Source organism: Tursiops truncatus, chromosome 5 (genome assembly GCF_011762595.2).
Source record: "Tursiops truncatus isolate mTurTru1 chromosome 5, mTurTru1.mat.Y, whole genome shotgun sequence".
NCBI classification, from domain to species: Eukaryota; Metazoa; Chordata; class Mammalia; order Artiodactyla; family Delphinidae; genus Tursiops; species Tursiops truncatus.
In genome coordinates, this window is record NC_047038.1 from 120,405,386 (window position 1) to 120,427,478 (window position 22,093).

A 22,093-nucleotide genomic window follows, 5' to 3' on the forward strand; every position below is an offset into this window, starting at 1 on the left:
CATTCTTCATTTCTTTAATCACGTTAAAGTTTTCCCTACTATGATACATTTCACAAGACTTTCAGGGAATGCTAAGAAACTTTCTCTGCAGAGATAAAAATAATGACACGAGTCATTTCCTTTTTGTTGCTCTTTGAATTCCCATATAAAGCTGTCTGCCGAGTATACCTTGCCTGGTCTAGCAAGCATGCTTGCTTAACATGGTGCTTAACATGGTTTAATGCTGGTGGCATTAGTCACTGTTAATTGCTCAAGAGCTGAGATCAGGTAGGCAACCACTGAGTTCATCTGCAAAAAAAAAAAGATGACTGTAGTCATGTGAGGAAATAAAAGGCTCTATGGCTAATGAATGACAAAAGTTTTTTTCAAAAGAATTGAGAGTATTGCATAGTAACATACACTGATCCAGAGCTCTGAAAATGCCAGAGGGCAGAAGTTTGGTGTTCTTAATTGTTTTACTTTACCCTACAACTGGTTTTTGTTTTTCCAGGTATGAGTTTCTTTTTTTAAAATCTTTTAATAGAATCTATCCTACTCCAAATTCTCTGCTTTTTTGATTTTTAAACAGAATTTGTGGTTTGAATTAAACCCCACTTTTCGGAAATTGACCTTATCTAAAAAAGGTTTTTCTACAGATTTTTCCCTACACTGGCATTCACTTAGACAGAAGAGAGAAAAGGAGGCACACGGATATTTTGGAGGTAAGTACTTCTTTTAGGATAACCCTCTCTCTTTGCTGGGGGGCTTTGGCTAGGGGTGCACTCTCTGGAGGAAGCAAAACTCTGGAAGTAAGTTTCCAGAACTCAGGGCATTAGACAATTATGCTTTAACCTACATCCAGGGCATCTGACCTTCCAATTTTGTACTTTGCCAACTGCAAGGCAAAACTGCTCAAATCTGCTGAGTTGTCATGACAGACAGGGCCATATGGAAAGTGCTGGAAAAATTTCTTCTTAGACTATAATTGCCTTGATGGGCAGAAACTCCATCTTCTATTCAGCTGTGGAGTGTGCATGGCCCACAGAGCTTGAGGAAGTGTTCAGGGTTTCTCGTCCAAGGCTTCAAAGCAAAATTAAAATGGGGCATTGAGAACACTCTACTTGCCTGGAGGAGCCGATTATATTTTATTTCATTTTATGTATACGCTCATGTTCCTTAATCCCTGAATACATAATGTGTACACAGGTTGATGATATAAACAAAACAAAACAAAACCGAGAAACGGTGATGTGGTTGACTTGTGGTCATGCAGGTGAAGTTGCTTAGGATGCGTTGCTCCCGTCTAATTGAGCATCTGGGCGCCCTAGAGAGTATCTGAGCGTGGAAGTCAGCAAGACTCTGTAGCATCACGGTTTAGGGTCAAAGTCTGGAACTAAACAGCCCAGGTTTGAATTCTGCTCCACAATTTCTTAACATCCCTGTGTTGCAGCTTTCCCATCTGTAAAACCACTACAATAATTGTACCTAACTCACCAAATTGTGATGAGAATTAAATAAATTAATACAGACACATTTAAAAGTGCTTCAGATGGCGTCTCACACATAGTAAACACTTTGTAACTCATATTGTAATTATTATGATTTAAAATTTTTATTATCATTAGGAATCCAGGGCACTTCCCTGGTGGCGCAGTGGTTGAGAGTCCGCCTGCCGATGCAGGGGACACGGGTTCGTGCCCCGGTCCGGGACGATCACACATGCTGCGGAGCAGCTGGCCCCGTGAGCCATGGCCGCTGAGCCTGCGCGTCCGGGGCCTGTGCTCCGCAACGGGAGAGGCCGCAACAGTGAGAGGCCCACCTACAGAAAAAAAAAAAAAAAATCCACGATTTTGTGCCATTGCACACGGTTCTCCATAATCAAAACAGTTGATTGCAAATTTAGCAAATCCTCTCTCTCTCTCCTTCTTTTTCTTTCGTTCCCTTCCTCTCTCCCCCTCTCTGTTTCCTTTTCTCTTTTACTCTCTTCATCTAGCGCTCTGGCTTTATATCCACATCGTGATACTTGATATTGCCAGCCTTCCCTATGTCCTGTTTTTAATGGCAGTGATGTGGGCAGAAGGGAGTTGTCCTGGGGAGAATGGCAGGGCTGTGCCGTCCACATCCCAAGGATGAGAAGGCGATGCTTCAGTTGCTAGGGGCCCCCACTCCATGCCTCCTCCCACGCCCATGCAGAGGAAGGAACATTTTTCTGTGTGAGGGTTGCCTTCATGTTGGAAGGGGATGGTTGATGGTGTTATTTTTGTTCCCCACAAATGTGAATGTTTAAAATAGTGCTTTATTCAATCGGCATAAGTGACACATAGACTATGTATAGTGGTGGAATTGGGCCTGTCAGACGATGAGGGCCAGATCTCACCAAACCAAGAGTCGTGGTTCTCCATGGATTGCAGCCAAGGGATCTGCTCTGGGGATGGCCAGTACAGAACCCCCATTTGGGTTGCCTGGCAAATTCATTTACACAACTACTGAACTGTTTGAAATGGAAGGATCTCAGAGCCAGTGAACTGGGATTTGGGCTTCGTTGCCACGGGGCATGCCAGTGGGTCACATTTCCTCTCTGAACCTCCCTCCAAGCCGCACTGTACTCAGGAAGGGTAAGTGTATTCGTTGTTCTTCTGTGCCTTTTGACTTGGTGCCCTGCAGGTCTGGAATTCAGCCAGTGTAACTGACCCGTGAGGCTGCAGCCCAGGCTATATTTAAGTGGAGGTTTATTGTCTTGCCACGGTTTTAGAAGTTTAAGGAACTTGCTTGAGGTGGTAGGGATTTGAAGTCGTGTCACTTTTAACCCATGTGCTCCTTTTTAGTGACTATAATTAAAAGTTTATTTGAAATGTTAAGTTCTAAGTCTTTAAAAATTGCCCCTGTACACTTCGAGTGCACAGTAAAGATTCTAGAAGGGTTTCTTCCTATTTTTAAACAAACAGATTACGTTTCGTAAAGTAGGACTTTGGGGAAGGAAGGACAGAGTGTTTTATTCCTGTGAAAAGTTTTATTACCAGAACTTGATTGATTTGAGATGAAAGAGAAAGGAAATGCATAGATTTTGAGACAAACTTAAAGCTACCATATGTTCAAGGGAGATTTTGAAGTCTTTCAGAGCTGTCCTTAATTGATTTGAAATGCAATGCTGAATTTGGGTTTTATTTAAGAACAAGGGGGAAAAAAACATCTAATCAGACTTGGGAGTGAAAGATGACAGTCAGTAAAGAACAATTTCATACTTGCTAGACATCCCTGTAATAGATTACATAGGACATTTGGTTGATTTCAGTTAGAATCCACATGCCTCCTCCACCCCCAACACTCTCTCTTCATCTTAGAGCCTCTTCTCTCTACCCTCAAGTGTGGTTTCCGTATGACTAGGGAATAGACACTAAAAATATTTCTGGAATGACGTGACCCACTCTTACCCCATCCAGGAAAGGAACAAGGCTTCACAAGAAACAGCACATGCTTTCCTTTCATTTCTGGGAGTCCCAGGGTCGGCCTACAGATGCTGCTCCTTCCGTGGCCGATGGCATTCAGACTCCTAGCTGCCGATGGTGCCAGGCAAACAACTGGACAGAACAGCTCAGCTACGGGAAGCTGGCCACGGTCTCGGCCGGAGCCGCAGCCCCCTGGCCACAGACCACCTCTGCCGCCCCATCCAGGAGCCTTCCTTCCTCCCTCAGCCTCGCCCGGGCCCCGCCACAGGGGCTGAAGAACCGGAAGCTGGTGGCAGCCGCGGCAGTGGTGCCTATAGCCTTGGGGCCAATCCAGGCACGTGGGACCCTGCTTCGGGCTACTCTGCAGCCCCTCCAGGGCCAGGGAGGGGCCCGGGACCGCCCCGGTGCTCCCCATTGTCTTCTCCTGTCACTGAAACCTAGGCGAGGGCTCAGAATGGAAGGCGCCCCTCCTGAGCTGAATCTGCAGGCCAGACCGAAGGAGGTCAGGGAGGGGGTGAGCGGAGCTCAAGATCGCCAGGAGCTCAAGCAGCAGCTGCGGCCACTTCTCAAGCCATCGGCCTCCTCGCAGCGAGAAGAGAAATATGTGGAGATGCGCACTTCAGCTGGAGTGCAGAGGGACAGTCCCCGGACCATGAGACTTACTCTGGAGCAGCGCCCGGGGGATCAGAGGGGCTCTAGCAGCCCCAAGGAGAAAGCCCAAGACGAAGCCGGCAGCCAAGAGTGTGAGGCTCCAGCCCCCCAGAAGAATCCTGCCTCCCTGGAAGCCTCCGGACCCCAGTTCTCCGGCACTGATGAAGGCAGCAGCCTCTCGTCTCCCTCCTCCGCCCTGGTGGACAAAGCAGAGGAAGGTGGCCTTTCCAAGACGGGTGATACCACCACATCCACGGGGGCTCTGGCCACCTCGTCCTCACTGCTAGACTTTGAGAGTGACAGTGGTGAGAACGCAGTGAGCTGCCAGCCCAAGGGAGGAGAAGAAGGGGAAAAACCAGGAGGAGGAGAGAGAACCGAGTGCAGAGACATGATTGCCAAGTCTCAGGGCAGCAGGGACCCCCCCCAGAATCAGGAGGCTCACTACATCACCACCCACGAGATCCAGCTGAGCGAGGTAGAGCAGGACACAGATTTCGACGTGGGCCTGGCCTCCCGCTGGGATTTCGAGGACAACAACGTGATCTACTCATTCGTGGACTATGCTTCCTTTGGTGGCAGCGACGAGACCCCAGAGGACGTCACCACGCCGAGCGAAGAGGACGATGACAACAGCTGCTACCTCAGCACCGCTCCCAGCACCGACGCCACCCGGACACCCAGCCCCACCGACAGTGACCCCGCCCGCCCCAGCGCGGACAGCAGCGGTGGCGACACCAGCAGCACGGAAGTGGGCAGCGGCCCCTCGGACAGCAACCCCACTCCCCCAGCCACGGGGCCTGGCACTGCCACCCCGTGTGAGCCCTTGCTGCAGCCGCTGGAGGCAGCCTCAGCCGTCGCAAGCAGCTGCGGGAGTGCAGCAGGCCAGATCCTCCTATCAATCAAACCGACTTCCCGGGCTATAAATGAGCCTAGCAACGTGTGTGCAAAGCAAAACATTATTTACGCTGCCAAGCATGAAGGCGACATGAGCCTCCGCGTCTCTACAGCTGCTGAACACAATTCAAGTTCACTGAAGCAAGACCCGGCTGCAGCCGTGGCTCAGGACCATGCGAAGAAATTCATCGCCGTCCCTGCTCGCCTGCAAACGCGGTGCGGGGCCGTCCGGGCGAAGGAGCTGGTGGACTCCTCCAGCGGGGCCTCCAGTGCCGTGAGCGAGCTGGACGACGCCGACAAAGAGGTGCGTAACCTGACCTCCCGGGCCTTCCGGAGCCTCGCTTACCCCTACTTTGAGGCTCTGAACATCAGTTCCCGGGAGTCCTCGTCGCTCTCCGAAGTCGGCTTTGGGCGCTGGTCGGCCTTCCTGGACTTGAAATGCGCAGGCGTTGGAGCCAGGGTGGAACAGAGTCTCCTCAGGAGCAGCGCTGCCTCTATGGCTGCGGGTCTGAGGAAGGGCAGTGGGGCCAGGACGACCGCAGACCAGCTCTACATCCAGTCCAAGAAGTCCCAGACCAAGGCCTTGGAGTTCGTGGTCAGCAAAGTCGAGGGGGAGATCAAACACGTGGAGACACCTCTGTGTTTCCAGAAGCAGGTCCAGTCGGGCTCCCACGTGGTCACCCTTCTCGAGCCTCTGAATTTACGCAGTGAGAGCAAAGCCAGCTCCGCCGCGGGGCCCTGCAGGGCCACCAAAGGCCCCAGCAAGGGCCCCGGGTCAGTGTACACGGATGATGGCTCGGAGACCTCTGAGGGCAGCAGGCTTGCCTCCCGAGCTGACGGCCCCCAGAAGAAGTCCAAGTTTGCTTCCAGTCTGCTCAAAAACGTCATCTCCAAGAAGATGCAGCGGGAACATGAGTTCAAAATGGAGAGGGGAGAAGTCAGTGACACATCCCACCATAACCTCTCCAGCACCTCCAAGGAGACGGAGGGCACTCCCCCCGGGGGTGAGAAGCAGCGGGAGAAGGGCCTGCAGAGGCAGAGTTCTCGCCACTCGGAGGCCGGCTCTGAGTACACGGTGGTCAGCGTGTCTGATGCAGGTGGGGAGGGGTCCGTAGCTGGGTCTAAATCCCCAGTTTTCAAAGCCAGTGCCCCTCGGGAGAGCCATGCAGGCTCCGGCCGTAATTTCGCCGATGGACCCCCGGTAGAAGTGTGTGAAATTAAAAAGAGTGCATCAGAGACTGTCAAGAGCATCTTCCTCCGTAGTCAGAACAGTGCATTCCGGTCATGGAAGGAGAAGGAGGCTGACAAGCGGGAAGAAAAGGCCCCCATCGGGAAGCTGAAACTCCCCAAAGGGGGCGACTGGAGGGCTGATCTCGGGGAGATCTCTGCCAGTAAGTCCACCATCATGTCTCGCCTCTTTGTCCCCAACATCCAGCAGACACCCAAGGACAAGCAGCCGGGCAAGCAGGCCACCAAGCACCCCGCTGCCCAGGCCACCTCCACAGCAGTGGTCAGGCCCAAGGCTCCCGAGATCAAGATCCGGCTGGGAAGCGTGCAGCAGCCGGGCTCGGACTTCAACATCGCCAAGTTGCTCACACCCAAACTGGCCAGTGGCGGCGCCTCGAACCTCTTCAAGACCACTGAGGACAACAGCAGGGCACAGCAGAAACTCTTCCGGGGGGACAACCTGGAAAAAGTGCCCCAGTTCCAGGTGAGAGATGTCAGGGACAAGTCCAAGGCCCAAGGCCCCCTCCACCAGGTAAGAGATGTCCGGAAACTCATCAAAGCGTCAGGGGACAGCAGTGACAAGGGCAGCGTTACCCCAGAGCAGGGGCTGACCGGGCCCAAACCCAGGCCGCTGGCTCCTGCAGCTGGTGGCTCGGAATCCCTGTCCCCCATGGTGATTACATGCCAGGCTGTGGTGAACCAGAGGGAAGACGGCACAGACCGAGAGCCCAGGGAGAACGTGGGCATGGAGGGCAGCAGCAGGGCCTTGAATTCCTCCTCGCCGGAAGGGACAGTCTTGGTTCACAGGGCATCTGGCAGGCTGCCCGTGGCCACCATCGCCCCCAATAAGCCTGAGCAGGGCTCGTACCTGCCCGTGCTCAAGATCGTCTCCAAGGCTCAGAAGACCCCAGAGAAGGCCAAGGAGGAGGAGGTCAAGGAGGAAGGAAGAGGCCCCAAGACATCTCGCAATGCTCTGGAGAAGCTGACGGCGGCTGTGAGGTCCATGGAAGAGCTGTACAGCTTCAACAGGAACGAGTGGAAGCGGAAAAGCGACCCCTTGCCCCTGATGACCGACAGCCACGTCCTGTCGCTCATCGCCAGTGAGGAGAGAGAAGGGGCCGGGGGTGCTGAGCGGGACCCCGACAAGTTGGCCAAACGGGTGGGTGGGGCGGAAGAGCGGGGCGCCGGGCACAAAGGCGCAGGTGTGGTCCTGCGAGGGGGCCCCATAGAGCGTCTGCAGCGGAGGAACTCCAACCCGAGCGCCGAGAGTGTGTCCGCCCGCGCGGCCGCCTTTGAGAACCTGGCCAGGGAGAGGCCCCGGTCCCTCTATATCCCCCCGGTGCACAAGGATGTGGACAGAACCCAGCCCCTGCCCCCGCTCCCCAGCCACCGGAACGTGCTCACAGTGAGCGCCAGCAGCACCCAGAAAACTGGGGGTGTCGCTGGCAAGTTCCCACAAGGCCCCGCTGCAGAGAGCCCTTCGGCGGCAAAGGGCATCAAATCGCAGGGACTCCGGTCTCTCAAGATCTCTCCGGCCACTCGGGCATCTCTCGAAGAGGTGACCAACAGGAAGAATGGCAGCCATCTGGAAAAGAGCCACAGCGACTGCGAGAATTACCTGACCATCCCCGTTAAAGGGAGCTCTGCAGCTGGGGAGCTTCCAGGCAGGCCTGGGGCGGGGAGGGAGGCCCCTCCCTCCTCAGCCACCACTCTCTGCAGCTTGCCCCCGCTGAGTGCCCGCAGTCAGGTCCCCAGTAGCCCCAAAGGCTCTCAGGTCAGCGGAACCAGCCGGCCAGCTTGGCGCACCAAGCCTGACGACCCCCGGGGCACGGTAGCTGCCCCCGCAGAGCCACAGAGCCCCGAGCATCCCCCCACCACGATCTACCACCAGCAGCTGCTGCCCTTCACCCTCCAGGGGGCCCAGCCCCAGGTCCTCTGCTTCTCCCCACCAGGCATGCCTGCCCCGGCACCTGTGGGCCCAGCTCCGGTCCCCACAGACCCCTTCCAGCAGCCGCAGCCTCCGCAGACCCAGCGCAAGATGCTCCTGGATGTGACAACCGGCCAGTACTATCTGGTGGACACACCAGTACAGCCCATGACCCGGAGACTGTTTGACCCCGAGACGGGGCAGTATGTGGACGTGCCCATGACCTCCCAGCAGCAGGCTGTGGCTCCCATGTCCCTCCCCGGGCCTCCCTTGGCCCTGAGTCCGGGGGCCTACGGCCCCGCCTACATGATCTACCCCGGGTTTCTGCCCACGGTGCTGCCCGCCAATGCCCTGCAGCCCACGCCAATTGCTCACACTCCAAGGGGCGCCGAGCTCTCCCCCGTGGCAGCAGAGCCCCCCAGCAAAGAGGCAGCTGCATCTTTCACCGAGGCCCCTTACTTCATGTCCTCCGGTCAGTCTCCCACCTCCTCCTCTGCCCCAGCGGCCACATCCCAGCTGGTGGGGGCCAAGGGCTTTGCCCAGCTGCATGGCAAGCCTGTCATCAGCATCACTTCGCAGCCCCTGGGGCCGCGGATCATCGCCCCCCCCTCCTTTGACGGCACCACCATGAGCTTCGTGGTGGAACACAGATGATGGGCGGCCACCAGAAAGCAGAAGGGCACAGCTGCTGGTGAGTGGACATCACTTCGATAATCACGTTTAAGGGATTAACAGCAGTCCTATTTCTTTGTGTTTGAAGGGGCAGACTTACAGCAGCGGAGGCTGTCTCTAGAAATGGGCATTTCGGAAGAACAGAGCAAAAACTGCATCCGTATTATTAAGGAGCTCATTTTCTTGCCCACTCCTCAGTCCCACAGCTGGCCTTTCCCCTTTGACCTTTTCAAATTGCCTGAGTGTTTTTCCCACAGTGAGTGGGAGGGAGGTGAACCCTGGATCTCTCAGGTTAGCCTTGGGTGAAGACTGGCAGGGGGAAGCAATAAAAACCCGGTCTGGATTTTGTGGAGTGAGCGAGCTCCACTCTATTCTTAGCAACCCCAGTGACAGGCACGAAAATCCTTGGGGACACCATTACTCTGGTTACTCCTCAGAGTAAAGAGAGTCAAAGACTGACATTTTCTTGTTAGGAGGTTTTCTAAAATCTACAGAAAGGCTTCTCTCCCTCCACCACATCTTCCTCTTGGAGTTTCTTATACAAAAAGGCTGTATTTTTAAGCTCTTGTTTTTGTTTTCAGACCATCAGAATACTTTTTCTTAGGTGAGTCCAGTCTTTAAGGTATTTTACATACACACACACACACACACACACTCGGCTTGACCTCCAGGGGAGGAGGAGATTCCGGGCCTGCAGTGACTCCTGAAATGGAGCTGCTGTGTTTGATCCAGTTCGTTCAGACTGAATCCACTAGGCTCTGCTGCTGATTCCTACAAGGCACTCATTTTCCTATCTGCATTCTCTCCCTTCAGAAAAGAATCAACTCCCCCTTGCCCCCACTAAAGGAAATCAGATGAAGCAGACGTAGATCCTGACACCCAAGTTAATTCAGATTCACTGACAGGAATCCTGGCTGTAACTGCAGTCCATGGAACTTGATAGGAAAGGTGAGCTCGGGTTTTCCGAACCAGGACACTTCAGGTCAAAAACATAAGACAGGGGCAACCTTCAGATACAGCACAAAGCTGCCAGCCCTGTGGGGAGAAATTTGCCCTCTCATTCTCCTGTCCTCTTCACATGAGGAAGGGTTGACATCATAAATGCTTCTAAGGAGGTTCACTCCTTGGTAAGATCATACTGAACCTTCATTTTTAGGAGAGGAGCCCTTTCTATGCTTGTATGAAAGAAATAAGCCATTCCTCTCTCTTCTGTGCTTAAAAGAAACAGGAACATTGTTTCTTTCTTCAAGGAAAGAGCCTTAAATTAGGAAGTAGGATCATTAGATCAGAGTCCCAGCGTCTTCTCACCGGCTGTGTGTTCTTAGACATGCAAACTCTCTAGCACACATGACACTCATGTGTCAGTAATCTCTACTCCTCAAAATGTATCTGAATGCCAGATGATACAATAGTGTATTGAAAAATATAAAACCTTTCCGAATTAAGGGATTGTTACTATGCATTACATTTCTTGGACTGCAAGAAATGTAATGCATAGTAACATTTCTTAGGCCACTGTTCAAAAATCCTTGGGTCTTTCTGTAAGAATTCAGGTGAAAGCACAAGCCTCATTTTACTTGCAATCTAGAAACAGATGATTTCCTTTCCAAGAATTTGCAACGGGCCCTATGTAATGACCACAAATACAGAGGGGAGGGAAGATTAAATATAAATAATGTACCTATTGTTCGGTGTAGAAAATAAAGAAATATGCATGTGGAAGAGGGGCAGATTTAGAGAATTCATTTTGTAGAAGGAAAAGAGTAGCCTCTAGATAAAAGCATTTTCATCTTCTGGACAGGTGGGATGTTTACCTACGGCTCTCTGGGAGCAGCTAATCCTGCGAGGCCTTTGTGTGGGCTGTGCAGGTGCAGAGCAAGGGGAAGGGAGGACAGGGACCAGAGGAGGGAGGAACCGGGCACACGCTCGAATCGTGTCCCTGTAGCAGCTGCCTTTGGCCTTTCTCCTGTCTGATGAGCCTGGAGAGATTAGGCCTGGAGTTGTTTCCATCAGACACAAATACAAATCAGAGTTTTCTGTATGGGAGATTTGAACAGTGATTTCTTTGAAAGCTTTCCCTTCTTTAACCTTTATTTTAGTCCACAGTCCTAAAGATAGAAAGCAAAAGACTAGTCAGGAGCTAGTTATTAGCTTTTTGTGTACAGGCAAAAATCTAATTACCCAAATTCAGATAATAATTGAAATTATTATAAAAATCCTTCAAAACTCACCATCCTGAAAGTTCTATGCCACTTTCCAAAGAAAAGTCAGATACATAAAAAAGAAGTGTATAGTTCTTTTCCTTGTGTGAAAAAAATTTAAACACGGTTCAGATATATCAAAAACTACATTGTACACCCCCATCCATCAGTTGCTGTTCATACGGATGGATGGTCAGTGTGAGAAGGCTTGGAAGCTGTTTTCGGTTTGAGATTTCCTTTGAAAACCAGACTTACTCCAGAGTTTTTTCTTGCGGTAGGGTAGGGTTTTATGTGCCCCTTTTAACTAGAAGTCACATAAATGGTTTGATCCAAGCACGGCATTTCACAGAGAAGAAAACTGGGGCTTAGAAAGAAATGGTTTTGCTGAGGTCCCCAGAGAGTGAGAGAGCCAGGATGGGCCTGGCTCCCAGCTCCTGGACCACGCCATGCACTGTTTGTTTGTTGGTAGGAGGCATGAAAAGCAAGAAGGAGGACAGAGAAGTGCAGTGGATCTGCTCTGCCTCTCCAGACATTTGTGAAATGAATATTTGAACAAAAAGCACTAATTCCATCATTCATTCAACAAACGTGAATTACATGTTTACACTCCGCCAGGCACAGTGTACTCTGCAGTGAGGCTATAAAGCCACACGTGACCTGGTACCGTCCCACAGTCCAGGAGCCAGCTGGAGGACACAGACCGTACATGCAGAACTGCAAAACCAGTGTTCAAGTCCTGTCTTAACCTTTAAGATTCCTTCCAGCTCAAATAATAAGTATTTCATCATCTATTTTTAGCTGCACGTTGTAACAGGGAGCCTTTCTTTCTCCCCTGTGTAGATTTGAGCATAGCCAGCTGCTGCTACTCTCGGATTATTCTGTTACGAATTTTCCTCTAGTTTTGCTTTCATAGGTAGGGTCTTCCCTACCTCTCTTCCTCCTGTGGTGAAAATTGCAGTGCTCCTCAAACTTTGCCAGGTCACAACCCATCTCAGAAGATAAGTAGTAATATTACGTATTTTGTTTGTATTTAGTAATGACATCACACATTGTGATAAATGGACCAGGCTGTTCCCAGCCGGTGGCGCAGTGGCCGGAAAGTCACAACAGGAACCCATTGATAACACACCAGTGTGCTGAGCACAACAGTTCAAAACTTCACAACTCTCTCCGTTTTTGTTAGGCCTTTTCTGTTTTAGGCCTTTGTTATTTGTTCATTTTAGTTTTGGAAGTTCCTTCTCCACAGGACCTTTGATGCCTTTTCTGATGAGAGTTTTTTGTTTTCTGTCATTCGAGACATGTAGCTGTATTTTTCCTTTCCTAACATATTCACTTTCCTGCTTTCTCCTGCCCAGCCACTTAGATACCATATTTTTGTTTTAAAATTTGAGACTTGATACTAAATACCGTTTACAAGGGCATAAAGATAAATGTGTAAGAATAACAACAGAAAACTTTAATTTGCACCATGCCTGCTACCCAGTGGGTATTACAATTATTTTGTTTCCTTTGAATGTCTATTCTTTTTTCTGTAAAACGTTACCCATTTGTTTCTTCATTTCTGAGTGTGCTTTATGTTGTTCCTGCATCGTTGGTCTTTCTTTTCTTCTCACCCCCTCAGAGTCATTTCTACCCCCTGAGTTAAGTGACCCTTCGTAAGTCACAGTGTCCCTCTGGGGCAGAGTTGGGACTCAAAACCTAAATCATCCCAGACCAGAGTCTATTTTCCATTTGCTTCTTTCTTCCTGCTTCCCAGTCCCCTTCTCTTTTTCTCCCCAGGGCCACTCTTCTATCTGGTCCTCCATCTTGGGGTCGGGCCCACAGTTTACTTCCCTTCTTTTCTTCCCTTGCCTTTTATTTGAGAATTTACTTTCTGTTCTTTGCTATTTTTTTTTTTAATTCCTTATTGTGGTTTCTCCTTTCCCATTCACTTGAAGTTGATTTAGTTTAAAGCCCCACTTTGCTTTTTTCCTTCTCCTCCCTTTTCTGTTTGGAGTCTGTTGTCACCACAGACTGGACAGCTTCAAGGGCAGGCTTGAAGCTGCGGCTCCTTCACCTGCGTTCTCTGCAGCCTTGTGCACGAGGCCAGGTGATGGACGAGGCTGCTGGCTGCAGGCTGCAAGCTCGACATTTCATTTCCAGCTCATCCCATGATTACGTTCTTGAGTCAATTCATTTATATCTATATTTTTCCTAATTTGATTGTGGCTTCCTCTCCTGATTATTATATATAGCTGCTGTTTTATTTTATTATCTTCCTCGTGTCTTTTTTTTGCCATTTCTTTTCTCCCTTTCTCTTTTCTTGGATGGTAGCTTTCCCCATTCTTATTATTTTGTGCCTTTCTCTACAATTTTATTGCCTTATATTTTCTTCTCAACTCTCTACAAAATTAATAAAAAAATGAAAAGTAATGTGTATTAATCATTTATTATCTACTAAGATTTAACATGGTGCTACTTGATTCTTTAAACGAGTGGGTACTATTCTTATCCCTATTTAACAAATGAAAAAATAACTTGTCCCAGATTAAGAGATCAGCTGAAATCCAGGCCCTTCAAGCTTGGGGGCCCATGCTCTTATTGATGACCCCTAGTTTGCCCACTTTCTCCCTCTCTGCCCTCCCCGTCTCAGTTCCTTGTTGTGAATTGTCCTTCTTCCCTTATTTGGGAAAAAAGAGGGAGGGAATAAGGTAAGAATTTGACCCTGAACCTGGCGATGTCTAGCGTATACTAAGCCTCCGTATGTGTTTTTCTTTTGATTAAAGTTTAGCTCTCCTATGTCCCAAAGAGAAACAGTTCCAGCACTTCTAGGGGCTGTGGCTCCCAGTGTGTGTGTGGTCCGTAATAATTTTGTGTGTATGTGGGGATGGGCGAGTGTGGTCTGTCACCTGAGCATGGGATCCCACTGGATACTGATGGGCTCATGACTTTCAGTCTAAGAGAAACAGTGTGGCTTTGACTAAAACCCAGGTATCTGCACCATGAAGTCAGGCAGCCCTGGCGCAAAATCTTCCTCCTCTGGACAAGTGACTTGCCCTCTCTGGACCTCAGTTTCCTCAACTGTAAAATGGGGATACCTCTCAGGAACGTCGTGAAGATTGAATGGTAAAATCACTGCAAAGGATGTGGCACAAAGTCCATGGCATGTAGTAAGAGTTCTATCTCCCTTGGAGACTAGAAGCTCGTCAATGCCTCAGAAGCCCCTCATCTCTCAGGGCCCTCCACCAAGGCAGAAAGTCAGCCTTTATTCCTGTAGACTCTCAGGACAGCACCAGGGACCCGTACCCAGGATTGCTTGATTGCTTGATTTCCCCAAACCAGAGGTCATGCCCACAGCTCTGCAGTCCCCTTTGGGCTGCCTGATCCCCTGGGTCAGGCCAGTTGGCTGTGGTCGGGGTCCTCTAGTATGCCCCACGGCTTTCCAGCATGTTACACAACTCTGGGCATATTTGGCCAGCTGCATGTGGTGATTTTCCTCTCAGTCTGGGCACAGACCTCTGTGGAGCAAAGGAAAATCTGACCCAACATCCCTGCTGAACTCTGTCATGTGTTCCGGTCCTAAAATCATGGGAAGTCATCCAGGCCAAACTGCCCGGTGACACAGTGCAATCACTCCTCTCCCTTTACTGACTTCTTCGTGACCCTCTACTAGGTTGAACCGGCAATTTTTATTATTTCATCCTTAATAGGAATTGGAGCATTTTCTTACTTTCAAAGTTTCAAACAAAATACCTCGAAAGTTAATGTAAGCGGAAGCAGTATCCTGCCAAAGAATGAAAAGGCCGTGTCTGGACTGTGGATCCCCGAAAATGACCCCAGCAGCTGGTAGAAACAGATTTCTCCTCCATTCCTCAGACTGCTCTCCCCATCCTGTACTGTTTTCTCTCTCTCCCTCTCTCTCTCTCTCTCTCACTGTTTGTCTCTCTCTCTCTCTGTCCCCCTTCTGCTCAGAGAGTCCTTGCAAACCTTGCTTCGCGATGGAATTCAGCTCGAGTTGTCACTAGATCCTTGCATCCACATTAAAACTTTTCTTCTTAGTCTATTTTCTTCTCCTCCCCCTTGTAATTATATATTTTTTTCCTGTTGCTACTCCGTGTGTCCTAAGGTAAAAAAAACTTTTAAACTTCTTTAGCAAATGAGAAGTTTCCAAACCCACAACTGTCCCTTTCCTCTTGAAAGTCATTTCTCGGTATAAAACACAAAAGAGTAAAATCAACAAACTTGAAATATATACACATGAGCTATTCTCTAAACCCATAATTATTCTTATAGACTTCTTTTTCCTTAAGTATATACTTAACACAGGTCAGTTTCTAGAGGGCAGGATTAAAATATCCTTTGCCACAGAACTCTGCATATAATTGATTAGATAGCTGTTATTTGATACTTCTTAGAAGTTACTTTTCACATGATAGTCTTCTAATCCCTAACAAATACTACCTGTAGGCCACTCTGTTTCTGTCTTCATAATATTACGTTCAAATATCAACTCCCAAAGGTTAATTTAAAAATGTTGTTTAGGCAAAGTTCTAATAGATATATAGAGAGAAAGAGATTAACAGAAAGAAAGGGCTAATTTTCAGTAAGCTTTTGAACATGTCAATGCTTGTCTTAGAATGGATTTAACTAAGTTATAGGCTCTAACCAGTATATCTCATTTTAAACAAAATGCACAATATGAAGTTCCACATAATTTAAGTAGTGACCATTCACTTTAGAGTATAGAGTTTATTCATTTAACTAGATTAATAACTCATGGTAAATTTCAAATGTTTCAATTTAGTTTAAATATCATTTTTGTATATTTTAGGAACATATCGGTTATACTATTTTATCTCTGTTATGGATGGTTTCAGTAAAACTAAATATTTAACTTTAAAATAATTTTTGAATGGTTGACTGTATTTAATTCAAGTTTCAAAGAGAGGGTTCCACGAGGCAATTTCTTAAAGTCAGTAGGATGTGGCTAGTAGGTTCAGAAACACACTCACCAAACACATTTTAAAATGTGAACTTCATCATTATTCACACTGAAATTAGCCAAATAGTTAAATAAAATGTATTTTGTCATTTTTCTTCCTTCTTTAAGAGCGAGATTTACTAACAATCTTTTCCTTGATTATGTTTGTTTATAGGAGTAAGACAGAAAGATGGACGAATCGTCTTGAATCAGAAGGCTGCATTGTAACAGCACTAAGAAGTTATCTGGAAACCTTCCTCTACATATGTTATTCTTAGTTTTTGCTTCTATAAACCAAGTGTGTAAGTTCCTATATTTTTCTGAGTAACCCTGTTAAGACAGCTTGTGTTCTTTTAGTTTTACAAAGCTGATTGAATGGTTGCATTTTTCCTGTATAAAACTATCTCTTTTTATACTTTAATACAGAATATAAGCTTTCCCTTCATCTTTCCCTCCTGCATTTGTGACTAGGCAAACAATCTCTTACATGTTCTCATAGTTCAGTCAAAACATACAACAGAGTAGGATTGGTTCTGTTGTAAACCGAATGAGCAAATCAGTAATTTGCATCACAAATCTCCCTGCGGAATCTTGGAATATATCAGGGCTGGCTGGCAGAGTTGTAGCACTTGTTTGGATTTAAATATGATGGGTCTGCATTTTGGATCATGCCTAGTCATTCTCTTGGTTATGTTTTACATGTTCTTTTATTGGGTTTAGCATGATTTCAAATGTGATTGTGAAAAGGTGGTTTTAACTTTTGTGCCTTGTTTTAACTTTCCCATTGGTACAATGCTATGACACTATTTGTTGCCGTAAAATAGAATGGCTTGAAAGACTAGAGAGCCAGTGGTTGCATTTAAAGTTAAGTTCTTAGTTTCAGAAAGGTATAAAATATCTACTTCCCTCAGAATCCAACCTCTGCTATGAGTGTATAGGATTATTTTTCTTCTTCAGTGATCCCTCCTTAGTTGCACACTCCTGTCTCTCACAGATTATTTGGAGTCTGAAGAGTGACCTGTTTGGGGCAGTGGAGTAGAAAGTAAACACTGATTTGGTGGCTCCGATTATCTCCAGCCCTAGCCATACCCATAGCAGTGACCTAGGTTTATATCATTTGCTCTTTATGGTTTTTAGAGATGTCGAGAATCTAAATCACAGAATCTTTCCTTGACATTCAGTACTGCCTCAGTTGTCGCCCAGTTCTGAAGGTTATTTTAATGAGTGTTCATGGTGAGTTTTGAAGAGTTGATTGAACAGATAAATATTTAGCTCATCATAATAACGAGTCAATATATATTCAACAAATGTTACATTGGAATATTTCTTTACTTTTTAAAACAATAACTTGAAGGTTCTCCCAGACTTTTTTTTTTTAAAGGAATCTCCTCTTATTTACTTATTTGTTCAAAGATAAAGCATTCTGGTAATTTTTTTAAAGCCTTATTTTGATTTTAATGATCATCAGTATTGGTTTCTGCTTAAAACAGCTTCTGGAAACCACAGAATTTTATACTACTCATAACTGAAGGTGTGAGTAGAAAAACTAAGAGACTGATTTTTGTATGATTTGTGTAATCTCATTACTTTGTATTTATGCTTTCCATCTCAGTTGGACTCTTTAAAAAAAAAAAAAAAACCTCAATTTCACATTCAGGAACTTCCTTAAAGGGACCTTACTCTGAAAAGAAGTTCTGTTGGGTAAAAGGAAAGGTTTGAGGCAGGAATAGTCAGCTCTGGTCACAATTCAATCAGTCATTGGGCTGATGAGCTATGACATGAAGCGATAGCCTCTCTGAGACATGGAACATGAAATATGAAACAGTCTCTGTGTTTGGAAAAGATGCCCTTGTGCCATATTGGGGAAAGCGTTATTCCTTTGTCATAGAGGTCTTCTCACCCAAGTACATCAACAGATTCACCCCAGAGCTTGCTTGATTTTTCACCACTGGGAAACTTCTCTTACAGCATCAGCCCTTCCTCATTTTCAGTAGAGATGTGCTGGGTAAGAGGTCACTTAATATTGAAATAAGAAAGTAGACTCAATCAAAGATCTTAAGCTTAGAATACTTAAAGCAGCACCGTGAAATCTCACGTATTTGAACACATCTTGTGAAACTCAGATAGGATTTGGCAGGTAGAAGCAGAATTGATAAAACTGTTTTAGAATGACATGTATATATAATATCATGTATATATAATATCATGTAATATCATGTATATATAATATATACATGATAAGTATATATTATATGTGCATGACCTTTAGGAAAACCCAGTGCTCGTGTCAAGTAGTCAACGGATTGCCAGGTCTTCAAAATGAGAGACATCTCCTTTCCTAGAACATGTGGTAGAGTTCTTACCTACCAAGGGTCTGGGAAGCCCATAAGCTATTTATCGCTATTTATCATGATTTATCACCAGCAGATCTGAGCCATAAATTCTCACATTGAGGTAAACTAGGACAGAAACTTGGAAAGAAAGGAGAACTTTTCATTTGTCGGTTCTATCAGAGAGGCCGTGTCCTCTGAGAAGCTGCTGTGGATGTAGTAAATGTCCAAGTGGTTAAAATGTGACTTTACAATAGTATTCTATGAACACCATATCATCTACTGTTAATTTTATGGCTTTCCATTTCATCAAGCCATAAGAAAGCAAATCAAACCTGCCGGGCCATTTACCACCTCGAGTGATAGCGAGGAACATTTTTAAAAACATGAGGTAAATCTAAATCCTCATTTTCATTGTTTTATTATTTCTTGAGGTTGAATTGATATTTGAATAAAACAGTTGTGCCCTTCCTTTTTCAACCCAAGTTAAGTAGGAAAAACCAAGAGTCTATGAAGCCTTCCGACCCATAAAACTATTACCCTACCAGTGTCCTTTTAGCTGCTGAACTACTCTTTTAGGGCTCATGTACACAAAACCATTACTAAAGCATGTAGCGTTTCCTATATAGTGCCTGGAGCTTGAATCTAATTAGCATTGCAGAGTCTGGCTTTCGCCGTTTCCTCTCAGGGTTACATGTGTGACTAAGTTTTCCAGATGAATCACAGGGCATTGTGTGTAGAAATCTTGATCCATTTCCTATTTTTCCCTGTTGGTTAAATGGTAAGGTTGAAATATGCCCCATTTGAATTGTTTTTGGAAAACTGAACAAATTTGTAACCCGTACGAAAATCTAAGTCAACAGAATGTATTTTTCTTAAAAAGCACTCACTGAAATTGCCCTCAGGATGAAATGAAGCCCAGATATGCAGTTCGTGACTTAACATATCGGTTCTCTGTATGTCTGCCTGTGTCTCCGTATGTCTGTATGTGTATGGCTCTCTGGATATCATTGAGTAAGTAAGCTAAAACAAATGACACTTTGACATCTTTATGATAAATCTTAAATGTTAACACACATTTCAAATCCATCCTTATATCACTAGAAAATATCTAGCGATATAAGTTTCTTAATTTCAGATTTAACTTCATCATTCTAGCCTCTTAAAGAGATTTAATGCATTTTAATTATTTTCATATTTCATAGAAACGGAAGTCAGTGTTTGCTGCAAACTGAATGCTCATGCTACCTGAAATAATACTTTGGAGTGCAGGACAGTGTTGATTCTTAAGTAGATTGACTATAATCTCATGATAAGTATATATTATATGTGCATGAAAAAACACATTCAGTAATAGTCTCTGTTTAAAAGCTATCACGGTATACATTTTCCAATGTGGTGCTTGAGGAGTTTCATTCTACAGTTTACAAGGTGTAGGTTTGCACCCCAAATTCTCAGGGTATGCTGTTTTACCCAAATACTTGAAAGAAAAAGGTGCCCTGTATTTTATCAGTACTGTTGAGGGGAAAAATTATGTGTAGGTTTGTTTTACAAAACTACTTATAAAAATCAACTTCACAAATTGTGTTAGACTTTTACATAATTCCTAAGGAAGTATACATATAGATATGATACATATTTTCAAGAGACTGTTTCTATATTCTTAACTAACTTCTGGGTCCTAAGTAGACCTCACAGGTGCATAAAATCATTAATAAAGCATGTAGCATTTGCTAAATCGTACCTTGAGCTTGAATCTAATTGGAATTGCAGACTCTGGTCCTTGGGGGGAAAAAAAAGTGTCCGTCTATGTCACATGTCATTACAAGGCCCAGGGGAGGATTCTGAAAATTGGACTCATTTGTATGCCCCTTGTCTCAGAAGAGAACTAAATGTTCACAGTAGCATTTGTAAGCTGTTAACATTCTTGTTTTATGTTGCAGCTAGAGCATATTATTAGTTATTTTCCTATTTGATTCATAATGGTGCAGAATAAAACATACACACACACACAACACGTCGAATTTGATTTCTTTTTTAAAGTTTCCTACTTGCTTTTTATAAGCTGGTATTAATGGCAAAAAGTGCTATCCAGGGCTCCCTGAAATTACTTATCATCCCTGTATCTTTTTCTAGCAGGTGGTCCTTTCTTTTTCTCCCCCTTTGAAGATGTAGGTTTCTATATTTACATTGAAGTCATCTTATTGTACAGTAAAGACAGTGATGGTTGAAGAGAATGTGAAGACTGAGGAAGTTAGGTCCCAAACAGAGGAGAGTAAATTGTGTGGTAAATGGAGAAAGACATTGGATAACGCTGAATTATACCCCTGACTATGAAAAAAGCCAGTGGGAAATGGAAAGAACATGAACATTTAAACTGCTCTCAAGATAGAAATCTTGGTGGAAGAGTTCCTACTTGAGGTCTGATGTGATTCAATTATGGAATGCAGTGAGCATGGCCACTGTGACTGTGAATCCAGCCCAAAAGCTCTGAGAATTACTTTGTCAGTGGATTGCATGTGGAGAAAACTACTTAGACAAGGACTCTGTGAGACTGACTAGCTTACTTACCTTTAATTGCCAGCATTTGTGATTGTGCGATCTTGTGTAATGGTCTTTTATTTTGACTCTTTTTGAAAAAAAAAAAAAGTGTTGTTGTTGTTGTTTTTCCAGTAAAAGTAAATGCAAAGAAAACATGCATTCTTTCTCTTTATTTTAACTCAGAAAAAAGCTTTGGACATTTTCATTTTCTTCTGTCTTCTAACTTAAATCCTTCCTTTACCTAAAATACTCTATTATAATGTTTCACATCCAGGTTGTATTAGTTTCTCTTGCTGTGGGAACCACAAACTTAGTGGCTTAAGACAACCCAAATTTATTATTTTACAGTTCTGGAGGTCAGAGTCTGGTATGGTCTTTCCCTGTACCCGGAGTGTTTCACCTGATCAACCGAAGGTATCTAACTGCTTACATTTTTAAGTAGCGTTGTGAGGGGCACCTACCAAGTTGAGAGATGCTCCATTGACACCAAAGAGCAACCCAGACAACGAGTGTCCCTGAGGGTCCACACTGAGGCCCAGCAGAGTAATTGTGGTCTGGCCCCTTCAAAACCTAAATATCTGAAGCACACATTTGGAGACCCACTGCACAGGATCAGTACCGTAAAATGTCAAGCACTAGTTGAAGTCACTAGAAACCTTAAGATTGAAGCCCCCAAGAGACTTGAAACCACATTCCACAAGAACATACAGATCCAGAATCCCTTACATATGTCCAGGGTGTGGGGGTTGTCGGGCAAGAAATTAAGTTGAGGGCTGTTCTAGGCCTTGTATTTTCCTGACTCACCTCTGGCTTCCAGCTCTTGTTTCCAGTGAATTCTCAAATTCCATTCTTCCATTTTGCCTCAAGTGTGCATTCCTTTACTCTGCATTGCATTGCCCCAGCAGGCTTCATTGCAGGACACCCATCCCGTCCTGAGTATTCCAGACTTGAGACTGTATATGTGTGTCAGGGTTTTGCCGAAGGCTTAGGGTACATGGGATGGAGATTAGCAGGTGCTTCACCTGAAGCAGCCAGCTGCATTAGCAAACACCTTAAACCTGAGCACTGGCATCCCTGTTCTTATACAGTCCCCTGCCATCTCTGGCACTAGGTAATTTTGCTGGTTGTTGAGTTCATTTGTGCTTTAGCCATCCTGCCTATGGCTAGAACCCTCTCCCTCTCTTCATCCTCTGCTTCCTCTGCTCCTTAGCTTGCTGGCTCAGAATCCTCTAATTTCCTATTATTTCTTTTCTTTTTTTTTTTTG

At 45.9% G+C, this 22,093-nt stretch overlaps 1 protein-coding gene across 2 annotated transcripts; it reads left to right on the forward strand.

Annotated features, from left to right (window-relative positions):
- Window positions 1-399: 399 nt before the first annotated feature.
- Window positions 400-20,030, forward strand: C5H4orf54 (chromosome 5 C4orf54 homolog). Of its 2 annotated transcripts, XM_073805572.1 has the most exons (4): window positions 413-490; window positions 636-701; window positions 3,420-8,815; window positions 16,133-20,030. In XM_073805572.1, the coding sequence occupies exon 3, from the start codon at window positions 3,451-3,453 to the stop codon at window positions 8,776-8,778; it is 5,328 nt and encodes a 1,775-aa protein (XP_073661673.1). In that variant the 5' UTR covers window positions 413-490; window positions 636-701; window positions 3,420-3,450; the 3' UTR covers window positions 8,779-8,815; window positions 16,133-20,030. The 2 variants fall into 2 exon arrangements, with proteins under 2 accessions (XP_033713268.1, XP_073661673.1); XM_033857377.2 differs by having other exon boundaries at window positions 400-701.
- The last annotated feature ends 2,063 nt before the right edge of the window (window positions 20,031-22,093 follow it).

Coding starts and splice junctions, on each gene's coding strand:
- C5H4orf54 (XM_033857377.2), top strand. CDS start 3,451: ATGCTTTCCTTTCATTTCTGGGAGTCCCAGGGTCGGCCTACAGATGCT.